The 24800-nt window shown below is 46.2% G+C and overlaps 1 protein-coding gene across 1 annotated transcript in view; it reads left to right on the top strand.

The window, feature by feature from the left end:
• Positions 1–24503, top strand: part of NOL6 (nucleolar protein 6) — a 49000-nt gene extending 24497 nt beyond the window's left edge. The window contains exons 22-26 of the mRNA XM_069963272.1: positions 969–1093; positions 8366–8455; positions 19680–19880; positions 22613–22714; positions 24043–24503. Of these exons, the coding sequence (XP_069819373.1) occupies positions 969–1093; positions 8366–8455; positions 19680–19880; positions 22613–22714; positions 24043–24192 (668 nt within the window). The 3' untranslated portion in view covers positions 24193–24503. The remainder of the gene's footprint in view (positions 1–968; positions 1094–8365; positions 8456–19679; positions 19881–22612; positions 22715–24042) is intronic.
• Positions 24504–24800: the final 297 nt, after the last annotated feature.

The raw sequence follows: 24800 nt of genomic DNA, 5'->3' as shown, positions 1-24800 counted from the left end.
TTTGGGGGGGTTCTATTCTGCTGACACTACAGGGGCTCTGCAAACGCACCTGGCGCTCAGAAATTTCTTCAGCAAAATCTGAACTGGAAATGCTAATAGGTGCTCCCTTCCTTCTGAGGCCTGCTGTGTGCCCATACAGTGGTTTACGCCCACATATGGGGTACCGTTCTACTCAGGAGAACCTGCATTACAAAATTTGGGGTGCATTTTCTCTCATGTTTATTATGAAAATGAGATACTTTAATCTTAACAAATATATTATTGGAAAATTTCTATTTTCCATTTTTTTCCGTCCTAATTGTGAATACTTTCCTCCAGCCCCTGTAGGGTTAAAATGCTCATTATACCCCTAGATTAATTCTTTAAGGTGTCTAGTTTCCAAAATGGGGTCACTTATGGGGGTTTCCAGTATACAAGCCTCCTAAATCAACTTAAAAAAAGAACTGGTCCCTAAAGAAATCAGTTTTGGAAATTTCATGAAAATTTGATAATTTGCTGATACATTTCTAAGCCCCGTAACACCCTAAAAAAGTGAAATATGTTTACGAAATGAAGCCAGAATAAAGAGGACATATTGATAATGTGACTTACTAACTAATTTTTGTCATGTGCCTTTTTTTTTTAGAAGCAAAGAATTTCAAAGTTCGTAAAGTGCAAAATTTTCACATTTTTCATTATATTTTGATGTTTTTCACAAAAAACACACAAGACAGTGACCAAACTTTGCCACTAACATAAAGTACCATATGTTACGAAAAAACAATCTCAGAATCGCTAGCATACGTTAAAGCATCACTGAGCTATAAGCGCATAAAGTGAGACAGGTCAGATTTTGAAAAATGAGCCTGGTCATTAAGGCCCAAACAGGCTTGGTCCCTAAGGGGTTAAGATTTAGGCAGTAGAATTGTGCCAGAAACAAGCTGGACATAGGATGCATAGTTTTATGGCTTCCCTTGTGTTTCGCTCAGATGCCGACCTCACCGAGATTCAGAACTACTTTACCTCAGCGCGGGCCGAGCTCCCGGTAATGTTCATCGCTACCCCAAAGGACAGGAAAGTGTCAGTGTGGACCAAAGAGAAGCCAAGTGCACAGGTAAGGGAGGACTCCTTCTGCGTCCTTCAGCGATCTCCATCCAGGCAGCTGCAATGTAAGTCTATGGGGGCCGCCTGGACAGAGATGATTGACAGCAGAGAAGTGAAGCACGCTGCTCCCCGCTCATTCACCTGTAGCATCGCCATATGGAGCACTACTCCTCCATGTTTGCAACTTGTTACCCAGCCTTATCTGCAGACGTCAGAGCTGTCCTAGCACCCCCTACTTATTCAGTGTCTGCATTAAGCCTCTTGCATGAGTTAGCTCTATTCCAGGCACTGATGAAAGTCTAGGAGCTTAAAGGGTTATCCAGTTAAAATCTTATTCTTTCAAATCAACTGGTTTCAGAAAGTTATATAGATTTGTAATTTACTTCTATTTAAAAATCTCCAGTCTTCCCATACTAATCAGCTGCTGTATGTCCTGCAGGAAGTGATGTATTCTTTCCAGTCTGACACAGTGCTCTCTGCTGCCACCTCTGTCCAGAACAGGAGAGGTTTTCTATGGGGATTTGCTGCTGCTCTGGACAGTTCCTGACATGGACAGAGGTGGCAGCAGAGAGCACTGTGTCAGACTGGAAAGAATACACCACTTACTGCAGGACATACAGCGGCTGATAAGTACTGGAAGACTTGAGATTTTTAAATAGAAGTAAATTACAAATCTATATAACTTTCTGAAACCAGTTGATTTACAAGAAAATATTTTCGCTGGAGTACCCCTTTAATAGGTGGCTGCATGGAAATCCTAAGAGCAGAAGCCAGAAGAGATTTGACCATAGTGTGAACAATGACGTAATTCAAGATACTGATAACTAAGCAGAGTTACTCAGTATGTAAATCCTTACTGTAAATGCAACGTCAGAAGTAATGGTAGCGTTTAGTCAGCAGACAGATGTTAGTCACCTCGGTGTGACCCCCTATGGCGGTATTATTCACAGATCTATATACCTGATAAGTCTGATAACATCGGGCATGTCATGTAATGGGAAGCAGCTTCCATCTGTTCTCACGTGTCGGGGTGAGAGGCGCTGGCCGCCCCTGGTGAAGTTTCCAGACGACACCCGGGCATGCCAGATCTTGGTCCGCCAACCTGGCATAGGTGTAAAGCATTGAGCTTTGAAGTAAAGAATTGAAGCCAGGGGCACGAATCTATGTTGGCACGCTGACATGCGAGGTGTGAAGCTATTCTGGCTGATGATAATTAAGCGCGGATCAGTCATTGAGAGGATAGCAAGTCTGTGCAGGGGAGGGAGGGCGCTGCCAGGCATACCAGCCCTGTCCTGTGGAGCCCATCGTGTCGGGGCCGGCAGGACTGAACCGCAATCTAATCCCGTAGTCCCTAATCTCTCTGGCGCTTACAAAACTACAACTCCCATCATGCCGCAATGGCCGAAGGGAGTAATAAAGTTTGAATAATAAAGTTAAAAAACTTTTCCTAAAGTAAAAAAATGTATATTGTGGATATCCCAAGATTATGTCCTGCTAAGTATGTTAATGGAGGGGGTGTGACCATTAGGACCCCCAGCATTTACAAGAATGGGGTCTCCTGTTCCCCCCTGTTACTGTAGCTTTGCATCCTCCCCTGTTTACTGTAGCTTTTGCATCCTTCTCTAGCTCCATTCTCTACTTTGAGTGCTGCGGTTTTCTACCTTTTTTTATTTTCCATACCAAGTCAATGATGCAGCAGCGTGCATGCTTAACCCCTTAGTGACCGCCGATACGGCTTTTTACGGCGGTCACTAAGGGTCCTTAGTCGGTAAAGGGGATTACCGGTGCCGCCGCCTTTCATCTCCCCCCGCCGTGAATCTACGGCGGGGGGAGATGAAATAAGTGTCCCCCAGACCTCAGATAGCCCCCCCTAGTAGGGCGATCACTAACCCCCCTCCCCCGGCGGCCATCATTTCCAAGATGGCCGCCGCCATCGCTGTGAACCGACTAATGTCGGTTCACAGCGATGGAAAAGTTACAATGAATGAAAGCCCCATGCTCTCCGCCACCGGAGGTAGCGGAGAGCATGGGGCAGTGATCGGGGACCCCCCTGTGGGGTCCCGGTACAAGCGATCAGCGGTATATACTATATACCGCTGATCGCTTGTGCCACGTGCATCCCGGCACTTTTTATCCCCTGTCACCATGAATGATTGGTGACAGGGGATAAAAAGTGATGTCCCCCCAAAGTCGCCCCCCACCCCCCCTGTCACCCCCGTCCCCCAGTCACCCCCCCCTACCCCTTATACGTTACCTGATCCTGGAGCTCCTTCCTCCTCGGCGTCCAGGCTGGTTATGAAGTGCGCATGCGCTCCACAACCAGCCAACTCTGAAAATTTAAAGTGACAGAGACCAATTTGGTCTCTGTCACTGAACTATGATTACTGTGATAGAAAATATCACAGTAATCATAGTAATACAGTGAAAATGAATGTATAAAGTACAAAAAGTGACAAACATACAAAAAAATAAAACACACACTTTTAACTATAGTAATAATTGCAGTTTACTCCCAAATTACCCCTAACCCCTCCCCAGATTACCCGTAACCACCACACGTTGCCCGTAACCACCGCACGTTGCCCGTAACCACCGCACGTTGCCCGTAACCACCGCACGTTGCCCGTAACCACCCCAAATTGCCAGTGACCCCCTCCAGATTGCCCGTAACCACCCCAAATTACATGTACCCACCCCAGATTACCTATAAGCACTTCAGTTTATCAGTAACAATCCCAGATTGTCTGTAACCCTTCCAGGTTGCACATAACCCCCCCAGGTTCCCCGTAATCATGCCAGATTACATGTAACCCCCAAACCCCCCACCGCACGTCGCCTCTGACCACCGCACGTCGCCTCTGACCACCGCACGTTGCCTCTGACCACCGCACGTCGCCTCTGACCACCGCACGTCGCCTCTGACCACCGCACGTCACCTCTGACCACGCCAAATTGCCAATGGCCCCCTCCAGATTGCGGTGCCCATGCCAGATTACAGGTACCCACCCCAGATTGCCTATAAGAACTTCAGTTTATCCGTAACCACCCCACATTGCCCGTAACCACCCCAGATTGTCTGTAAGCACTGCAGGTTGCCCTTAACCACCCCACGTTGCCCGTAACCACCCCACGTTGCCTGTAACCACCACACGTTGCCTGTAACCACCCCACGTTGCCTGTAACCACCACACGTTGCCTGTAACCACCCCACGTTGCCTGTAACCACCACACGTTGCCCGTAACCACCCCACGTTGCCCGTAACCACCCCAGATTGTCTGTAAGCACTGCAGGTTGCCCGTAACCACCCCACGTTGCCCGTAACCACCCCAGATTGTCTGTAAGCACTGCAGGTTGCCCGTAACCAGCCCACGTTGCCCGTAACCAGCCCAGATTGTCTGTAAGCACTGCAGGTTGCCCGTAACCAGCCCACATTGCCCGTAACCACCCCACGTTGCCTGTAACCACCCCACGTTGCCTGTAACCAGCCCACGTTGCCTGTAACCACCCCACGTTGCCTGTAACCACCCCACGTTGCCTGTAACCACCCCACGTTGCCCGTAACCAGCCCACGTTGCCCGTAACCAGCCCAGATTGTCTGTAAGCACTGCAGGTTGCCCGTAACCAGCCCACATTGCCCGTAACCACCCCACGTTGCCTGTAACCACCCCACGTTGCCTGTAACCACCCCACGTTGCCTGTAACCACCCCACGTTGCCTGTAACCAGCCCACGTTGCCCGTAACCACCCCACGTTGCCCGTAACCAGCCCACGTTGCCTGTAACCACCCCACGTTGCCGAAACCACTGTAGGTTGCCCGTGACCACAGCAGGTTGCCTGTGACCACCACACGTTGCCCGTAACCACCACACGTTGCCCGTAACCACCCCACGTTGCCTGTAACCACCCCAGGTTGCCGTAACCACAGGAGGTTGCCCGTGACCACCCCATGTTGTCCGTAACCACCCCAGATTACCTGTAACTACCTCAGGTTGCCCGTAACCACCACATTACCTGTAATCTCATTTTTTTTATTTTATTTTAGTAACTGTGCTATTCTAATAACCATTACTAGCTGCGGTTTTGCTCCAGTAAATTGGCACTCCTTCCCTTCTGAGCCCTGCTGTGTGCCCATACAGTGGTTTATGCCCACATATGGGGTACCGTTTTACTCAGAAGAACCTGCGTTACAAATTTTTGGGTACGTTTTCTCTCCTGTTCCTCTTCAAATTGAGAAATTTCAAACTAAACCAACATATTATTGGAAAAATTCGAGTTTTTCATTTTTACTGGCCAATTTTGAATACTTTCCTCTAATACCTGTGGGGTCAAAATGGTCACCACACCCCAAGATGAATTCTTTGAGGGGTGCACTTTCCAAAATTAGGGTGACTTTTGGGGGGGAATCTATTCTGCTGACACTACAGGGGCTCTGCAAACGCACCTGGCGCTCAGAAACTTCTTCAGAAAAATCTGCACTGAAAATGCTACTTGGCACTCCTTCCCTTCTGAGCCCTCCTGTGTGCCCATACAGTGGTTTATGCCCACATATGGGGTACCATTGTACTCAGGAGAACCTGCGTTAAATATATTGGGGTGACATTTCTCTCCTGTTCCTCGTGAAATTGAGAAATTTCAAACTAAACGAACATCTTATTCGAAGAATTCGAGTTTTTCATTTTTACTGTCTTCTTTTGAATACTTTCCTGTAATACCTGTGGGGTCAAAATGGTCACCACACACCAAGATGAATTCTTTGAGGGGTGCACTTTACAAAATGGGGTGACTTATGGGGGTTTCTCTCTCTGCTGACACTACAGGGGCACTGCAAACGCACCTGGTGCTCGGAAACTTCTTCAGCAAAATCTGCAATGGAAAAGCTAATTGGCGCTCCCTTCCTTCTGAGCCCGGCTGTGTGCCCATACAGTGGTTTACGCCCACATATGGGGTACCGTTGTACTCAAGAGAACCTGCGTTACAAATTTTGGGGTGATTTTTCTCTCATGTTCCTTTTGAAAATTAGAAACTTTAATCTAAACGTATATATTATTGGAAAATTTTAATTTTCCATTTTTTTACTGCCTAATTGTGAATACTTTCCTCCAGCCCCTGTAGGGTTAAAATGCTCATTATACCCCTAGATTTATTCTTTAAGGTGTGTAGTTTCCAAAATGGGGTCACTTATGTGGGTTTTCAGGATACCAGACTTCTAAATTCATTTAAAAAAAGAACTGGTCCCTAAAAAAATCAGTTTTGGAAACTTTCACGAAAATGTGGTAATTTGCTGATAAATTTCTAAGCCCCGTAACACCCTAAAAAAGTAAAATATGTTTATGAAATGAAGCCAGAATAAAGAGGACATATCAGTAATGTGACTTAGTAACTAATTTATGTGCTACGACTTTCTTTTTTTAGAAGCAGAGAATTTCAAAGTTCATAAAATGCAAATTTTTTAAATTTTTCATGATATTTTGATGTTTTTCACAAAAAACACACAGTAGTGACCAAATTTTGCCACTAACATAAAGTGCCATATGTGACGAAAAAACTATCTCAGAATCGCTAGCATACGTTAAAGCATCACTGAGCTATAAGAGCATAAAGTGAGACAGGTCAGATTTTGAAAAATGAGCCTGGTCATTAAGGCCCAAACTAGCTGCAGCACGAAGGGGTTAAAGCATTTTTTTTGTTGCAAAAACAGCGCCACCTTCGTCCTCAGGTTGTGTGTGGTATTACAGCTCACCTCCATTTACTTCAGTGGAACGGAGCTGCAAAACCCCTACACCCAAACCGAGGACCGGAGAGGTGCTATTTCTGGAGTAAAGGAGACTTGTTTTTTTTAAGGGCCCTATTACCCAGAGCGATAATCGGCCGAATTGTTCCGTGACATAGAGACAATGATCAGCCGATAAAATGATCATCGACTGATCATTTTTTTTTAGGCCCAGACCTAAAGTCATCGGTCACTGGCCGCTATGTGTAATAGCTACATGTAACAGCGATGGGTGGTTGACTGCTGACAATTGCCCAAACAGTAAAGTATTTACTGTTTGGGCAAGGACTGCACCGACATCAATAACGATGTCCATGCAGCCCATGCTAAACTTGTCAGACTGTGTAATAAGCCTAGTAAATGAGTGCCAATCTAGCAGATCCACACTCATTTACTGTATTGATCGGGCCGTGTAATAGGACCCTAAGCCTGGACAATCCTTTAAAGGGGTATTCCACTCAAGCATAACTTTTGATATGTTGCTGCCCATGGTGAGACTAACATTTCCTTCCATAATTGTTATTATCTATTCAGTCTCCTTCTCCCAGTTCTCAGCTGCTGCTTTCTGCTGAAGACACAAAAATCTGTGTGTGAGCCTTTCTCTCCATCTCCCCCTCCTCCTCCCCTCCCTTCTGAGACAGCTGAATAAGTCCCTGGCTTTATCTGTAACATTGTAGCTTCTTTGTAATGCTGGGAGGGTTAGGGCCCTATTCCACCGGACGATTATCGTTCAGATTATCGTTAAATCGTTCGAATCTTAACGATAATCGTTCGGTTGAAATGCAGTTAACGATTAACGACCGAACGAGAAATCGCTGATCGCTTTTTAAGACCTGAAACTATTTTTATCGTTGCTTGTTCGCAAAACGTTCGCAAATCGTTCGCATTGAATAAGACGTCGTTCGGTCGTTCGCAATAGATACGAACGCAATAGCGAATAAATAGCGAAGAAGAAACTATTGCAATTACGATCATAAGTAACGATTATCGTTCCATGGAAATGAGTGAACGTTTTCAGGTCTTTCGCAATAGCGGTCGTTTGAGATCGTTAATCGTTAACGATTATGCAAACAATAATCGTCCGGTGGAATAGGGCCCTTAATCTAAGGTCAAGTTGCCTATTAATCTCTCCCAGCATTACAAAGCTGTAGATAGGGACTTGTTTGCATCAGCCGCCTCAGAAGGGAGGGGGAGACAGAGATGAAAGCTCACACACAGATTTTTGTGTCTTCAGCAGAAAGCAGCAGCTGAGAACTGGGGGAAGGAGACTGAATAGATAATAAGAATAGAAGGAATTGTAAGTCTCATCATGGGCAGCAATATATCAAAAGTTACATTTGAGTGGAATACCCCTTTAACTGCACATCCATGCATATGGGTGATAGGGGAGCCCTTGATTGAAATTGTTGGGGGTGTAGCGGTTGGTGTGAGGGGGGGGGGGGGGCTTTCTAAGATCTCTTCTGCGCACTTTGGTTTGAGCTGTCAATAAAGCCTTTTGCATCTGTTCCCAGTTCCTGCAGCGTCTCATCATCCTCGCCTCGGAGTCTCTGGTGATCCTGGAGAAGCAGCTGATGCAGCCGTCAGAGAGCAGCGACATTAAGGTACGGGACACATTGTGTAGATCCAGATCCATACTGTGTAGATCCAGAAGAAGAAGAAGAAAAAAAAAAAGTTCCTTCCTGACTACAATTGTGGCACTTAGAATAATTCCCCAGATCCGTGTCTTGTAACGAGAAGCCTTGTACTTTTAGAGTAAAGAATCCCGGCCTATGATAGTGAAACCTTCTTTCCTTTAGACCAGGGGTAAGGAACCTTTGCCCCTCTAGCTGTTGCAAAACTACAATTCCCATCATGCCTGGACAGCCAAAGCTTCGCTTTGGCTGTCCAGGCATGATGGGAATTGTAGTTTTGCAACAGCTAGAGGGGCAAAGGTTCCCCATCCCTGCTTTAGACAACAGCAAAAGACAGGGGGCGCTGTGTAATCCGGGCACATTTGGAAATTGATTTTCAATTAAATTTAGGTTTTTGGTATTTAGCACTATAACTCCCGGGAATTGTAGCGTCAAAAGAGCAGATGTGACTCATTTCCTCCTGCAGGGGGCGCAGCAGCTTCACAACATATTAAAGGGGTTATCCAGCGCTACAGAAACATGGCCACTTTCCCCCCCTCTCTTGTCTCCAGATTAGGTGGAGTTTGAAACTCAGTTCCATTGAAGTAAATGGAGCTTAAAGGGGTTATCCAGCGCTACAAAAACATGGCCACTTCCCCCCTCTCTTGTCTCCAGATTGGGTGGGATTTGGGACTCAGTTCCATTGAAGTAAATGGAGCTTAATTGCAAACCGCACCTGAACTGGAGACAACAGTAGGGGGAAAAGTGGCCATGTTTTTGTAGCGCTGGATAACCCCTTTAATTGCAAACCACACCTGACCTGGAGACAAGAGCGGGGCAAAAGTGGTCATGTTTTTGTAGCGCTGGATAACCCCTTTAAGTAGAAACAGATGTGTCCTGTCTACTATAAACCCTTCTCACATGGCAGAGATCTAGTTTCTCGCATACAGGGGCCACCCCGCTGCTCTGTGATGTCTTAGGGTTAGTCATGAGTATATTATAATTGATAGATGGATTTATGATATTAAAGGGGTACTCCAGCGAAAATATTTTTACAAATAACAAAGTTATATAGGTTCGTAGTTTACTTCTATATAAAAATCTCAAGTCTTCCAGTACTTATCTGCTGCTGTATGTCCTGCAGGAAGTGATGTATTCTTTCCAGTCTGACACAGCGCTCTCTGCTGCCACCTCTGTCCATGTCAGGAACTGTCCAGAGCAGTAAAGGTTTTCTATGGGGATTTACTGCTGCTCTGGACAGTTCCTGACATGGACAGAGGTGGCAGCAGAGAGCTACATGGTAACCAGGTTTTGGAAAACCGTAGTGTAGCTTTAGAGTGCAGCACTCAGCCGCTTTTTTCAATGATCTTGGGGGTCTCGGCACTCAACCAATGAAAACCTTTGCCCACTCTCCAACCTGTCATCAGTTTTCTGGAATGGGACAGTGACAGGAAAGGAGTTTTCCAGAGAGCGGGTGCAGCTCTAGAGAAGATTTGCCGGCCATAGTGATGAAGCTCTGCTCCTGCCATAGCAAAGTGGACTGACGGGTTATCTAAGGACCAGATCGGGCATTCTCTCTATTTTTTCACAGTTAAAAGTTTAGATTATAAAGTTTATCTGGCTGACTAATTCAGTGACTGCCGGAATTAATACCATTAGTCAGTGATGAGCGAAGAAAATTAGTCTTATCAGTAGTAAGGGTTTGATATTGAGCCAGATCAATTAGCAATGAAGAAAAAAAAGGGAAGAAACCTTATGGAACCTTTTAAAGAAGATGCTAAGAAGGTCGATCGATGGAAGAGCATAGTGGTTTGGCGCCAAACATGGTGAACACGGCGATCCTCACCCAGCACTTTAAAGGGGTACTCTGCGAAAATCATTTTCTTTTAACTTAACTAGTTTAAGAAAGTTATATAGATTTGTAATTTACTTCTATATAAAAATCTCAAATCTTCCAGTACTTATCAGCTGCTGTATGTCCTGCAGGAAGTGGTGTATTCTTTCCAGTCTGGAGAGCAGGAGAGGTTTTCTATCAGGATTTGCTGCTGCTCTGGACACTTCCTAACATGGACAGAGGTGGCAGCAGAGAGCACTGTGTCAGACTGGAAAGAACACACCACTTTATGCAGGGCATACAGCAGCTGATAAGTACAGGAAGACTGGAGATTTTTATACAGAAGTAAATTACAAATCAATATAACTTTCTGAAATCAGTTGATCTGAAAGAAGAAGATTTTGTGTCGGAGTACCCCTTTAAAGCTCTGTGCATAGGCGATAATCCCATTATGCAGTTGGTATACTGAAGCTTCTGTGTGCGTTAATAACATCACCATTAATCAGCCGTGAAAATAGGAGGTACAAGACGAATTATTGTAAGGACACGCGTCTTCTTCATGGGCGAGAGAACAATCACAATAGGACTACACCAGTCAGACATAAACAGTATATAGTCAGGGGAGCACATTGTACAGGCTGTGCGCCCCTATATGTAAGAGGGTAAGGGCCCAATTACACGGGACGATTATCGTGCAAAATATCGTTATATCGTTCAAGTTTATTTGTTAATCGTTTGGTTCATCGTTCATTTGGTGCTGACACCAAAATCATTGTGGATAGTTCACCAATTTTTTTTCTTTTAAATGAACTGGTGTCAGAGGTTTGTAATTTACTTCTATTAAAAAATCTCCAGTCTTCCAGTACTTATCAGCTGCTGTATGTCCTGCAGTAAGTGGTGTATTCTCTCCAGTCTGGAGAGCAGGAGAGGTTTTCTATGAGAATTTGCTGCTGCTCTGGACAGTTCCTGACATGGACAGAGGTGGCAGCAGAGAGCACTGTGTCAGACTGGAGATAGTACACCACTTCCTGCAGGACATGCAGCAGCTGATTTCTTTTCAGTCTGACACAGTGCTCTCTGCTGCCACCTCTGTCCATGTCAGGAACTATCCAGAGCAGCAGCAAATCCTAACAGAAAACCTTTCCTGCTCTGGACAGTTCCTGACATGGACAGAGGTGGCAGCAGAGAGCACTGTGTCAGAATGGAAAGAATAAAGCACTTCCTGCAGGACACACAGCAGCTGATAAGTACTGGAAGATTGTAGATTTTAATATAGAAGTAAATTACAGTTCCTGACATGGACAGAGGCGGCAGCAGAGAGCACTGTGTCAGACTGGAAAGAATACACCACTTCTTGCAGGACATACAGCAGCTGATAAGTACTGGAAGACTTGAGATTTTTTTTTTTAAAAAATTATATCGTTAATAGTTAAATATCGGTTTATAATAGGACCTTAGGGGTTACAGCCAATCACCCCTTACTTCTACACCCCAGCACCCATATGTTGTGATGGGTGTCTGGGTGCTATGCAAACCTGCATTGTATACTGCATCTTGTATATCTTTATATAGTAAATGAAGCAGAACGGATGGCTAGGCGTTGGTCTGGCACCTTGGTAGGACCTCAGTACAATAGCTAACACACCCAAACTAAGGACGGGAGAGGCGCCATTTCTGGATAAAGCAGACATGGTTTTTCTAAGCCAGGACATCCCCTTTAACTAGGTTGGGGCTGACTTTAGTGCAGGGGGATACAGTCTGTTAGGGTCCTATTACACAAAGCAATTTTTAACGATTAACGACTAACGATAAACGATCGCAAACGAGATTGTTTATCGTTAACATGAAATCGCTCACCACGTTACACAGAATGATGGGCGAATGATTAACGATAATTTTAGGTTCAGATCTAAATCAACAATCAACGACATATGAACGATTTTTCGATCGTTGCCTGCAATTACACAGAACGATTATCGTTTAAATTAGAACGATATACCGATTTTTCGCACAATAATCGTCCCATGTTATAGGGCCCTTACTCCTTATTACCAACGAACCAGAGAGTGAAGAAAATGGGGGATTTAAGAAGAGCAACTCCTCTGTAGTTTGTATTTCACTCACAGCTTTAAAGGGGCACTCCAGAGAAAAAAAAACTTATCAAATCAACTGGTGTCAGAAGGTTATACAGATTTGTAATTTGCTTCTATTTAAAAATCTCCAATCTTCCAGTACCTATCAGCTGCTGTATGTCCTGCAGGAAGTGTGTGCACTTGTCCATGTCAGGAACTGTCCAGAGCAGTAGAAAATCCCCATAGAAATCCTCTCCTGCTTTGGACAGTTCCTTGCATGGACAGAGGTGGCAGTAGAGAGCACTGTGTCAGACTGGAGAGAACACACAGGACATACAGCAGCTGATAAGTACTGGAAGACTTGAGATAAAAAAAATGCCGGAGTGCCCCTTTAAATGATGATGAATCTAAGAAGTTGCTTAAAAATGGCTGACAAAACCACTCTGTGTCTGTGTGAGGCTTATCGCAGAATACTGTGTGTGCACATAGCCTAAAAAATATGTCCGCTTTGTTTTTAATGTTACCATCTCATCGCTCCAGATAATGGAAACTCCTGTTCTTATCGGTGATGCGGCCTGTGAGGTCATGGTTGTGTGTATTCTGTGTAATAGAAGATGGATACCATACCTGGTTTTAGGAAAGGAAACGGCTCCTGTCATTGTATCCGTATGCCAAAAAAGAATTGTATAGACTTCGAACAGCTGAGGTTCTGTTACAGTTGTTTCCAGTCTTCTGTGAGCTAAACCCTGCTTGTGGCTTGGCTTACAGGGGACTGTCTAGACTAGATGCATGTATAACAGACTCTTAGCTGGAAGAAGGCTGGACAGATTTTATCATAACAATGGGAAGGAAGGAAAATTTTTAGCTGCGGTTGTCCCCCTTGTTAGGGAGTAGCACTGTACCTGTCCCTGTTGTTGGGGAACACTGTGGCTGTCCGTGTTGTTGGTGAGCACTGCTGCTGTCCCTGTTGTTGGTGAGCACTGCCGCTGTCCCTGTTGTTGGTGAGCACTGCCGCTGTCCCTGTTGTTGGGGAGCACTGCCGCTGTCCCTCTTGTTAGGGAGCACTGTGGCTGTCCTTCTTTTTGGGGAGCAGTGTGGCTGTCCTTCTTTTTGGGGAGCACTGTGGCTGTCCTTCTTTTTGGGGAGCACTGTGGCTGTCCTTCTTGTTAGGGAACACTTTGGCTGTCTCTGTTTTTGTGGAGTACTGTCTGTTCCAGTTGTTTGGCTGTCCCTGTTGTTGGAGTGCTGTGGCTGTCCTTCTTGTTGGGGAATGCTGCGCTGGCCCTACTGTTGGGGAGCACTGCTGCTGTCCTTCTTGTTGGGGAGTGCTGCGCTGGCCCTACTGTTGGGAAGCACTGCTGCTGTCCTTCTTGTTGGGGAGTGCTGCGCTGGTCCTACTGTTGGGAAGCACTGCTGCTGTCCTTCTTGTTGGGGAGTGCTGCGCTGGTCCTACTGTTGGGAAGCACTGCTGCTGTCCTTCTTGTTGGGGAGTGCTGCGCTGGTCCTACTGTTGGGAAGCACTGCTGCTGTCCATCTTGTTGGGGAGTGCTGCGCTGGCCCTATTGTTGGGATCACTGTGGCTGTCCCTGTTGTTGTGGAGTGCTGCTCTGGCCCTGTTGTTTAGGAGTACTGTGACTGTCCATATTGTTGGGGGGCACTGCAGCTGTCCATCTTGTTAGGGAGCACTGTGACTGTCCATATTGTTGGGGGGCACTGTGGCTGTCCGTATTGTTGGGGAGCTCTGCGGCTGTCCGTATTGTTGAGGAGCACTGCGGCTGTCCGTATTGTTGGGGAGCACTGCGGCTGTCCAATTTGTTGGGGAGCACTGCGGCTGTCCCTATTATTGGGGAGCACTGCGGCTTTCCGTATTGTTTGGGAGCACTGCGGCTGTCCATATTGTTGGGGAGCTCTGCGGCTTTCCGTATTGTTGGGGAGCTCTGCGGCTGTCCGTATTGTTGGGGAGCACTGCGGCTGTCCGTATTGTTGGGGAGCACTGCGGCTGTCCGTATTGTTGGGGAGCTCTGCGGCTGTCCGTATTGTTGGGGAGCCCTGTGGCTGTCTGTATTGTTGGGGGGGCACTGCGGCTGTCCGTTTTGTTGGGGAGCACTGCGGCTGTCCCTATTATTGGGGAGCACTGCGGCTGTCCGTATTGTTGGGGAGCACTACTACTGGTTGATACATGACTAATACCATCTTGCTGTATATCACCGTACTAAACAGCCATCTGTTTCCGTCTTTCTCCTTGTGGTCACTGCTGAGGCCGTTGTACGCCATTCCTTCCGATGGTCAATGATGTCATTATAATGATTATTTTTGGATTATAACGTTATAGCTGTGGTCAGCCCGTGCCTTCCCGGCTTTTGAGGAACTACTAAGTGACAGTGCATATCGATGGTCCATGTGACACACAGACCCGGGGTGGAGGGCGATAACCTACAAGGCTTAGGACCCGTCAGGACGTCACAATGACGTCCTTTATTTCTTGCATTTGATACGATGTATGGGGCAGGTGTGACGGTGACATTCATAGTCAGTGAAATGTGCATAGACGCCATGTAGCAGCTCCTTGTGTCTACATAGACTTATTTAGAGGGCATCAGGGTGCCTTAAAGGGGTTATTCCCTATGTCATTGGTGGGTTAGTATCGCTACCTGTAAGCCAAGCGAGTGCCCACCTGATCCATAGATCGTTTGTTTATCGTTAACCTGGAATCGTTCTCCATATTACAAAGATTGATAGTCGTTAGTTGCAATCGTTTACCCCATCTGACCCCTAATCTGAACGATTAGTGACCGATTAACGATGATTTCGATGTCGGCATCAAACAAACGATCAACGATCTCCTTACTTTGCCCTGTGTGGGTGTTGTGCCCCCCCCCCCCCTGTGTAATAGGGCCATTACTTTGCCCTGTGTGGGTGTTGTGCCCCCCTCTCTCCCCCTGTATAATAGGGCCCTTACTTTGCCCTGTGTGGGTTTTGTGCCCCCCTCTCCCCCTGTATAATAGGGCCCTTACTTTGCCCTGTGTGGGTTTTGTGCCCCCCTCTCTCCCCCTGTATAATAGGGCCCTTACTTTGCCCTGTGTGGGGTTTGTGCCCCCCTCTCTCCCCCTGTATAATAGGGCCCTTACTTTGCCCTGTGTGGGGTTTGTGCCCCCCTCTGTCCCCCTGTATAATAGGGCCCTTACTTTGCCCTGTGTGGGTGTTGTGCCCCCCCCCCCCCCCTGTGTAATAGGGCCATTACTTTGCCCTGTGTGGGTGTTGTGCCCCCCTCTCTCCCCCTGTATAATAGGGCCCTTACTTTGCCCTGTGTGGGTTTTGTGCCCCCCTCTCCCCCTGTATAATAGGGCCCTTACTTTGCCCTGTGTGGGTTTTGTGCCCCCCTCTCTCCCCCTGTATAATAGGGCCCTTACTTTGCCCTGTGTGGGGTTTGTGCCCCCCTCTCTCCCCCTGTATAATAGGGCCCTTACTTTGCCCTGTGTGGGGTTTGTGCCCCCCTCTCTCCCCCTGTATAATAGGGCCCTTACTTTGCCCTGTGTGGGTGTTGTTCCCCCCTCTCCCCCTGTATAATAGGGCCCTTACTTTGCCCTGTGTGGGTGTTGTGCCCCCCTCTCCCCCTGTATAATAGGGCCCTTACTTTGCCCTGTGTGGGTGTTGTGCCCCCCTCTCCCCCAGTGTAATAGGGCCCTTACTTTGCCCTGTGTGGGTGTTGTGCCCCCCTCTCCCCCAGTGTAATAGGGCCCTTACTTTGCCCTGTGTGGGTGTTGTGCCCCCCCTCTCTCCCCCTGTATAATAGGGCCCTTACTTTGCCCTGTGTGGGGTTTGTGCCCCCCTCTCTCCCCCTGTATAATAGGGCCCTTACTTTGCCCTGTGTGGGTGTTGTTCCCCCCTCTCCCCCTGTATAATAGGGCCCTTACTTTGCCCTGTGTGGGTGTTGTGCCCCCCTCTCCCCCTGTATAATAGGGCCCTTACTTTGCCCTGTGTGGGTGTTGTGCCCCCCTCTCCCCCAGTGTAATAGGGCCCTTACTTTGCCCTGTGTGGGTGTTGTGCCCCCCTCTCCCCCAGTGTAATAGGGCCCTTACTTTGCCCTGTGTGGGTGTTGTGCCCCCCTCTCTCCCCCTGTATAATAGGGCCCTTACTTTGCCCTGTGTGGGTGTTGTGCCCCCCTCTCCCCCAGTGTAATAGGGCCCTTACTTTGCCCTGTGTGGGTGTTGTGCCCCCCTCTCCCCCAGTGTAATAGGGCCCTTACTTTGCCCTGTGTGGGTGTTGTGCCCCCCTCTCCCCCAGTGTAATAGGGCTCTTACTTTGCCCTGTGGGGGTTTTGTGCCCCCCTCTCCCCCTGTATAATAGGGCCCTTACTTTGCCCTGTGTGGGTGTTGTGCCCCCCTCTCTCCCCCTGTATAATAGGGCTCTTACTTTGCCCTGTGTGGGTTTTGTGCCCCCCCTCTCCCCCTGTATAATAGGGCCCTTACTTTGCCCTGTGTGGGTGTTGTGCCCCCCTCTCCCCCTGTATAATAGGGCCCTTACTTTGCCCTGTGTGGGTGTCGTGCCCCCCTCTCCCCCTGTATAATAGGGCCCTTACTTTGCCCTGTGTGGGTGTTGTGCCCCCCTCTCCCCCTGTATAATAGGGCCCTTACTTTGCCCTGTGTGGGTTTTGTGCCCCCCCTCTCTCCCCCTGTGTTATAGGGCCCTTACTTTGCCCTGTGTGGGTGTTGTGCCCCCCTCTCCCCCTGTATAATAGGGCCCTTACTTTGCCCTGTGTGGGTGTTGTGCCCCCCTCTCCCCCTGTATAATAGGGCCATTACTTTGCCCTGTGTGGGTTTTGTGCCCCCCCTCTCTCCCCCTGTGTTATAGGGCCCTTACTTTGCCCTGTGTGGGTGGTGTGCCCCCCTCTCCCCCTGTATAATAGGGCCCTTACTTTGCCCTGTGTGGGTGTTGTGCCCCCCTTTCCCCCTGTATAATAGGGCCATTACTTTGCCCTGTGTGGGTGTTGTGCCCCCCTCTCCCCCTGTATAATAGGGCCCTTACTTTGCCCTGTGTGGGTTTTGTGCCCCCCTCTCTCCCCCTGTGTTATAGGGCCCTTACTTTGCCCTGTGTGGGTTTTGTGCCCCCCTCTTCCCCTGTATAATAGGGCCCTTACTTTGCCCTGTGTGGGTTTTGTGCCCCCCTCTCCCCCTGTATAATAGGGCCCTTACTTTGCCCTGTGTGGGTGTTGTGCCCCCCTTTCCCCCTGTATAATAGGGCCCTTACTTTGCCCTGTGTGGGTGTTGTGCCCCCCTTTCCCCCTGTATAATAGGGCCATTACTTTGCCCTGTGTGGGTTTTGTGCCCCCCCTCTCTCCCCCTGTGTTATAGGGCCCTTACTTTGCCCTGTGTGGGTGTTGTGCCCCCCTCTCCCCCTGTATAATAGGGCCCTTACTTTGCCCTGTGTGGGTGTTGTGCCCCCCTCTCCCCCTGTATAATAGGGCCCTTACTTGCCCCCCCCTCACCATGTTTGTTGTGAATCCCCGGCTCACACCTGCAGTGCAGTCACCGATTACACAACCCCCGGATCCATCTGTTTGTACTAGTGTCTGGGCACTAACCACAGTGTCGTGCTGTCACGCCTGAGCTTGCACAATACCTGTTATACAAAGCCAGGTGAATGTGAGTGAGTGTCCTGATCAGGGGGGTGAAAGCCGAGGCCGCGCCATTCACTGACATTATGTATAACAATGGTCGTGTACACGATGAAACGCGTGGGCTCCTGCAGTGCGTCTGTGTGTCTGATGTGTGGGGGGTCTTGCCGTTCCAAGTGTATTAAAGGGATTATAATGTGTCTCTATTCACAGGATAAAATATCTAGTGCACCAAGGTACAACCGATTTATAAGGAACTCACAGGGAAAAGATAAGGGGGGAGATTTATTAAAGGGGGTTACTGTGTTGCCCCTAGCAACCAATCAGATTCCAGCTTTGATTTTCCAAGTAATCTGTGAAGAATAAAAAGTGGAATCTGATTGGTTGCTAGGGGCAGCTGAGCCAGTTGCTAGGGGCAACAGCCAAAGGCATGGTGGGAATTGTAGTTTTGCAACAGCTGGAGGGAGGTTTGACAACTGTGGCCTGGACTGTACGTAGAAGTAGATGAGATTGGGTGTCAGGATTGAGCGAGACCTGAAGCAGATGCTGATAGTCCTATATCCATGGGGTAGTTTCTTCCACTAATTGGAGCACGCTTACATTTACTTACCTGTAACTATAATAAGGACTTAAAGGGGTAGTTCACAAAAAAAAAAAAATCTTTCAAATCAACTAAGATTTGTGATTTACTTCTATTAAATAAAAAAAAAAAAATCTTGTCTTCCAGTTAATATCAGCTGCTGTATGTCCTGCAGGAAGTGACATATTCTCTCCAGTCTGACACAGTGCTCTCTGCTGCCACCTCTGTCCATGACAGGAACTGTCCAGAGCAGCAACAAATCCCCATAGAAAACCTCTCCTGCTCTCCAGACTGGAAAGAATGCAGCAATGTAAATCAGGATTCAATAGGTTGGTTTATTGGCACTTTTTGGCCTCTGAACCCGGTGCTACCTGGGCTTAGGATTCTCCTCAGGTGTCCAAGTCCAAATTTGTTGGACCACCCGTGTGTATTACTACTGTTGTCTTTACATTGCTGTGAGATATTTGAGGGGTTTCTGCATCCTCATAACACTGTTTCATCCAAGAAGACATATTGAAGTTGTCACAGCTCCGCCCCTTGTTTCTAGCATTACACAATGCAGTCCCTTATTACTACTACTACTTCAGAAAGTTATTTGTAATTTACTTCTTTTTTAAAAAACTCCAGTCTTCCAGTACTTATCAGCTGCTGTATGTCCTGCAGGAAGTGGTGTATTCTTTCCAGTCTGACACAGTTCTCTCTGCTGCCACCTCTGTCCATGTCAGGAACTGTCCAGAGCAGCAGCAAATCCCCATAGAAAACTTGAAAACTTATTGTATTATGGATGATTATTTGTTAAGTATATAAGAAATCTTTAATAAAAAATATTGAAACAGAAAACTTATCCTTTGACATGGACAGCGGTGGCAGCAAAGAGCAATGTGTCAGACTGAAACTAACGCACCACTTACTGCAGAACATACAGCAGCTGATAAGTACTGGAAGACTAAAGATTTTTAAATAGAAGTAAAATACAAATCTGTAAAACTTTATGAAACCAGTTGGTTTGAAAAAAATATATATATATTTGCATCGGAGTACCCCTTTAAATGAGGACGATCCGGTCCATAGAGTAACATTATTATGAGACACTTTTTCTTTTGTTTCTGGCACAGATGATTTTCCGCCCTCCTATGGACCTTTATGACGTTCTCATCCACCTGGACCCCAAGCACATCCCCCGGCACAGGGAAGCCGTGGATCAGCCGGCCAAGTCCTTCCTCCGTGGGCTTCTGAAGGAGACAGCGCCAGTCAGCGACTCCCGCTTCCCAGTTGTGGATTATGACCCTGTCCAGTTATATCTAAGTGAACTCAGGGTGAGTATACACTTACATCCCAAAGATTTCCAACTGCACAAGACTAATCTGCCCCACTATATGTTAACCCTTTCACTGCCATGAGACAGATTTGCCCCCTCTGTAATAAAAGAGTCAAATATGGGGCCAAAATCCAAGTAACCAGATCTCTGCTTTGTATTTCACAGCATCATTTTCTAAAAGGAGGAATAATCCTGATGGGGGCTGGGTTCACACTATGTATATTTGAGGCTGTATTTGTGAGGCTGTATAGCAACCAAAACCAGGAGTGGATTGAAAACACAGAAAGGCTCTGTTCACATAATGTTGTAATTGAGTGGATGGCCGTCATTTAATGGCAAATTTTTGCTGTTATTTTAAAACAACGGCTGTTATATTGAAATAATGGCAGTTATTTACCGTTATATGACGGCCATCCACTCAATTTCAACATTGTGTGAACAGAGCCTTTCTGTGTTTTCAATCCACTCCTGGTTTTGGTTGCTATGAGGACCTGACTTGAGGACCAAATACTGCCTGAAGTATACAGTGTGTGAACCCAGCTTAAACCTAGCCTCAGATCATACATAGCATACATCATACATGGAGTACATATAGGGCATACGTCCATCATACATAGCATACATAATACATGGAGTACATATAGGGCATACATACATCATACATGGCATACATACTTCATACATGCAGAGCATACATCCTACATGCAGGGCACACTACATACATGGCACATATCATGGATGGCACACATCATATATGGCATACATCATATATGGCATAAATACATGACATACATACAGGAAATACATCATACATGGCATACATACAGGGCATACATCATACATGGCATACATACAGGAAATACATCATACATGGCATGCATACAGGGCATAAATCATACATGGCATGCATACAGGGCACACATCATATATGGCATACATACAGGAAATACATCATACATGGCATACATACAGGGCATACATCATACATGGCATACATACAGTGCATACATCATACATGGCATGCATACAGGGCATAAATCATACATGGCATGCATACAGGGCATACATCATATATGGCATACATCATACAGGGCATACATACATGGCACACATCATGCACGGCACACATCATATATGGCATACATACATGGCACACATACATGGCATACATACAGGGAATACATCATACATGGCATACATCATACTTGGCATACATCATACATGACATACATACTGGGCATACATACAGAGCATACATCATACATGGCATGCATACAGGGCATACATCATACATGGAATACATACAGGGCATACATACAGAGCATACATCATACATGGCATGCATACAGGGCATACATCATACATGGCATACATACATGGCACACATGATACAGGGCATACATACAGGGCATACATCATACACAGCATACATACAGGCCATACATGCAGGGCATACATCATACATGGTATGCATCATACAGGGCATACATACATGGCATACATCATATGTGGCATACATCATATATGGCATGCATACATCATACAGGGCATACATCATACATGGCATACATACATCATACATGGCATACATACATGGCACACATCATACAGGACATACATACATGGCATACATACAGGGCATACATCATACATGGCATACATACAGGCCATATATACATGGCATACATGCAGGGTATACATCATACAGGGCATACATCATACATGGCATACATACATCAAACATGGCATACATACATGGCACACATCATACAGGGCATACATCATACACGGCATACATACATGGCATACATGCAGGGCATACATCATACATGACATACATACATGGCATACATGCAGGGCATACATCATACATGGTATACATTATACAGGGCATACATACATGACATACATCATACGTGGCATACATACATTATACATGGCATACATACATTATACATGGCATACATACATTATACATGGCATACATCATACGTGGCATACATGGCATACATACATTATACATGGCATACATACATTATATATGGCATACATACATTATACATGGCATACATCATACGTGGCATACATCATACAGGGCATACATCATACAGGGCATACATCATACAGGGCATACATACATGACATTCATCATACGTGGCATACATCATATATGGCATGCATACATCATACATGGCATACATACATTATATATGGCATACATACATCATACAGGGCATACATCATACAGGGCATACATCATACAGGGCATACATACATTATACATGGCATACATACATTATACATGGCATACATACATCATACATGGCATACATACATCATACATGGCATACATACATTATACATGGCATCCATACAGGGCATGTGTACATTCTACATATCTTGATCGGTTATCTTTAGAAGCTACAATAACTGATGGGCGATGGTTCAGCCAACATGCATTTCTCCCGTCCTCCCCATATACAGGAACTCTCGGCACTGTGTTCTTTATGGGGATGGAAGAGGGAAGCTGCAGCCACAGAGCTCTGACTGCGGCTCATCTCTCCCAGAAGAAAGAGGTTGTGTGGGGATTTTCCATCACGCCCGACCACCTATCTCCACCGACATCATCTGTCAGTGGAAGGTCATGAGAAATTGAACACAAAAGGACAACTCATAGGCCTCATAGGACTTGTGGTCCACCACTTATGTGTTTTCTTTGTCCTGTTTCAGGAGTCTTATGGGGAATTTGCCTTGTTCTTCTATGACATTCACGGAGGAGAAGTGATCGGCGTTATCTGGAATCCATCCAGCTTCACTCCACAGCCTTTTAAAGTGAGTACTAGCTGTAATACTAAATATTGTTAAAGGGGTACTCCGGCATTTTTTTTTCTTTGAAATGAACTGGTTTAAGAAAGTTATACAGATTTTTAAATGACTTCTATTTAAAAATCTCACATCTTTCCATACTTATCAGCTGCTGTATGTCCTGCAGAAAGTGGTGTATTCTTTCCAGTCTGACCCAGTTCTCTCTGCTGCCACCTCTGTCCAAGTCAGGAACTGTCCAGAGGAGGAGAGGTTTTCTATGAAGATTTGCTACTGCTCTGGACAGTTCCTGACATGGACAGAGGTGGCACCACTTCCTGCAGGACATACAGCAGCTGATAAGTACTGGAAGACTGGAGAATTTTAAACAGAAGTTAATTATAAATCTGTATAACTTTCTGAAACTAGTTGATTTGAAAGAAAAATATTTTCATCGGAGTTCCCCTTTAATTCTATAAAAACTGCCTGTAGGGGGAGCCCTGAAATCAATGACACTAGAAGGAGTCCAGATATAAGTTGGCAAATATCTGTGCCTGGTGTATCGGGAGAGCGCTGCTCCGGCAGGCCGGGTGGAGCAGGTTCCGTGCACGGATCATTACCTTCTCTGTGAATGTCTCCAGGGCTGTGCACGGTCATCAGTTATAACCTGCCTGATGTGATCATATGTGTCATATGTCATCAATTATAAGGGCAAATAGGACAGCGCAGACATGCAGAATAATTAGTATTGGTATAGTTTGGGCAGACACTATAAAGTTCCTATAATCCACTGTGGTGGATTTCAGTTTATCTATCGATCCGGGACGTCCTGTTTGCACAGCACTGGGCAGGTCAGGCCACAGCATCTCCATAGGGTTAAAGAGACTCTGTCAGCAGGATTATGGCGTCCTATCTCAGGGTAGCATAAACTGGTGGCAGAGAAGCTGAACAGAATGATGTATCACTTACATTGTTCTGTGCAGCTGATCCAGAGATATTCTCCTGAATAACATGGACAATAAGTAGTCCTTTCCATTATGTGCATGAGCTCAGTAGTCCTGGATATTCATGAGGAGTAGAAAACTCCGCCCACCGGCTGCTGATTGGCAGTTATCTATCCATGCTGTGTATAGGCATTCACCTGTCACTCAGCAGCTGGAGGGCGGAGGGAAGGGGGTGTGGCAAGAATCCTATTCTCCTGCATATTAGGAGAACGGCTGAACAGAATTATACACCGGTCTGTTCAGCATTTCTGTCACTAGTTTATGCTGTCCTCGTTTAAGGCATTGTGCATTTTTGCTATTAAAAAAACAACCAAAACCATGTTTATAACTTTAATTTAACCATTATTTTTGCAGACAACAAACGTGAACGGGAGGATAGTAGATGCAAAAAGTAACAGCTTGCTTCTGATCCCCAACGTGGAGGCCATATTGGAGGATTTCAAGATTTTAGGGGAAGGGCTGGTCAAGAGCATCACGTGTCAATCTGAGAGGTGGAATATATAAATGGAGGGCACTAGGACCAGGAGGCAGTGGGCACCAGTGTAGGTGCAGGACTACACCGGACACACCAGAGACTCACTGGACACCACTGAGAGTTATTCACTGAGACTTACTGATCCTGTACTTTCCAATATATCTAAAGACTGTAACTTGAAGAGTATGACGATGTATTATTATTTTTTTTATGTAATATTGTGTCTTGTCCGTCATTTTCTCATCATTTCCTCCCCAGACTGAACTATTCACACTGAGGAAAAGAAAATATCTGCAACGTCTACATTTTTGTATAATAAATGTGCGCTTCCTCCACTTCATTGCCGGGAGATTTACATAGATTTCTCTGTAGCTTTTACATTGCTCATCATCAGATCAGCCACTAGGGGCAGTATTGTATTATACAGCAATACCCTAACACAATCTGTTCTGGAAAGGTGTGTGCTCCCATAGGGAACCATGTAAATATGTTTAATTAGTTATGGTTCAGGTGCAGAGATGGGGAACCTTCGGCCCTCCGGCTGTAGCAAAACTACAATTCCCATCATGCCTGGACAGCCAAAGCTTCGCTTTGGCTGTCCAGGCATGATGGGAATTGTTGTTTTGCAACAACTGGA

This window comes from Dendropsophus ebraccatus, chromosome 3, assembly GCF_027789765.1.
Source record: "Dendropsophus ebraccatus isolate aDenEbr1 chromosome 3, aDenEbr1.pat, whole genome shotgun sequence".
Lineage (NCBI taxonomy): Eukaryota > Metazoa > Chordata > Amphibia > Anura > Hylidae > Dendropsophus > Dendropsophus ebraccatus.
The sequence above is the reverse complement of the archived record's forward strand: the minus strand, read 5'-3'. Positions and strand labels throughout refer to the sequence as shown.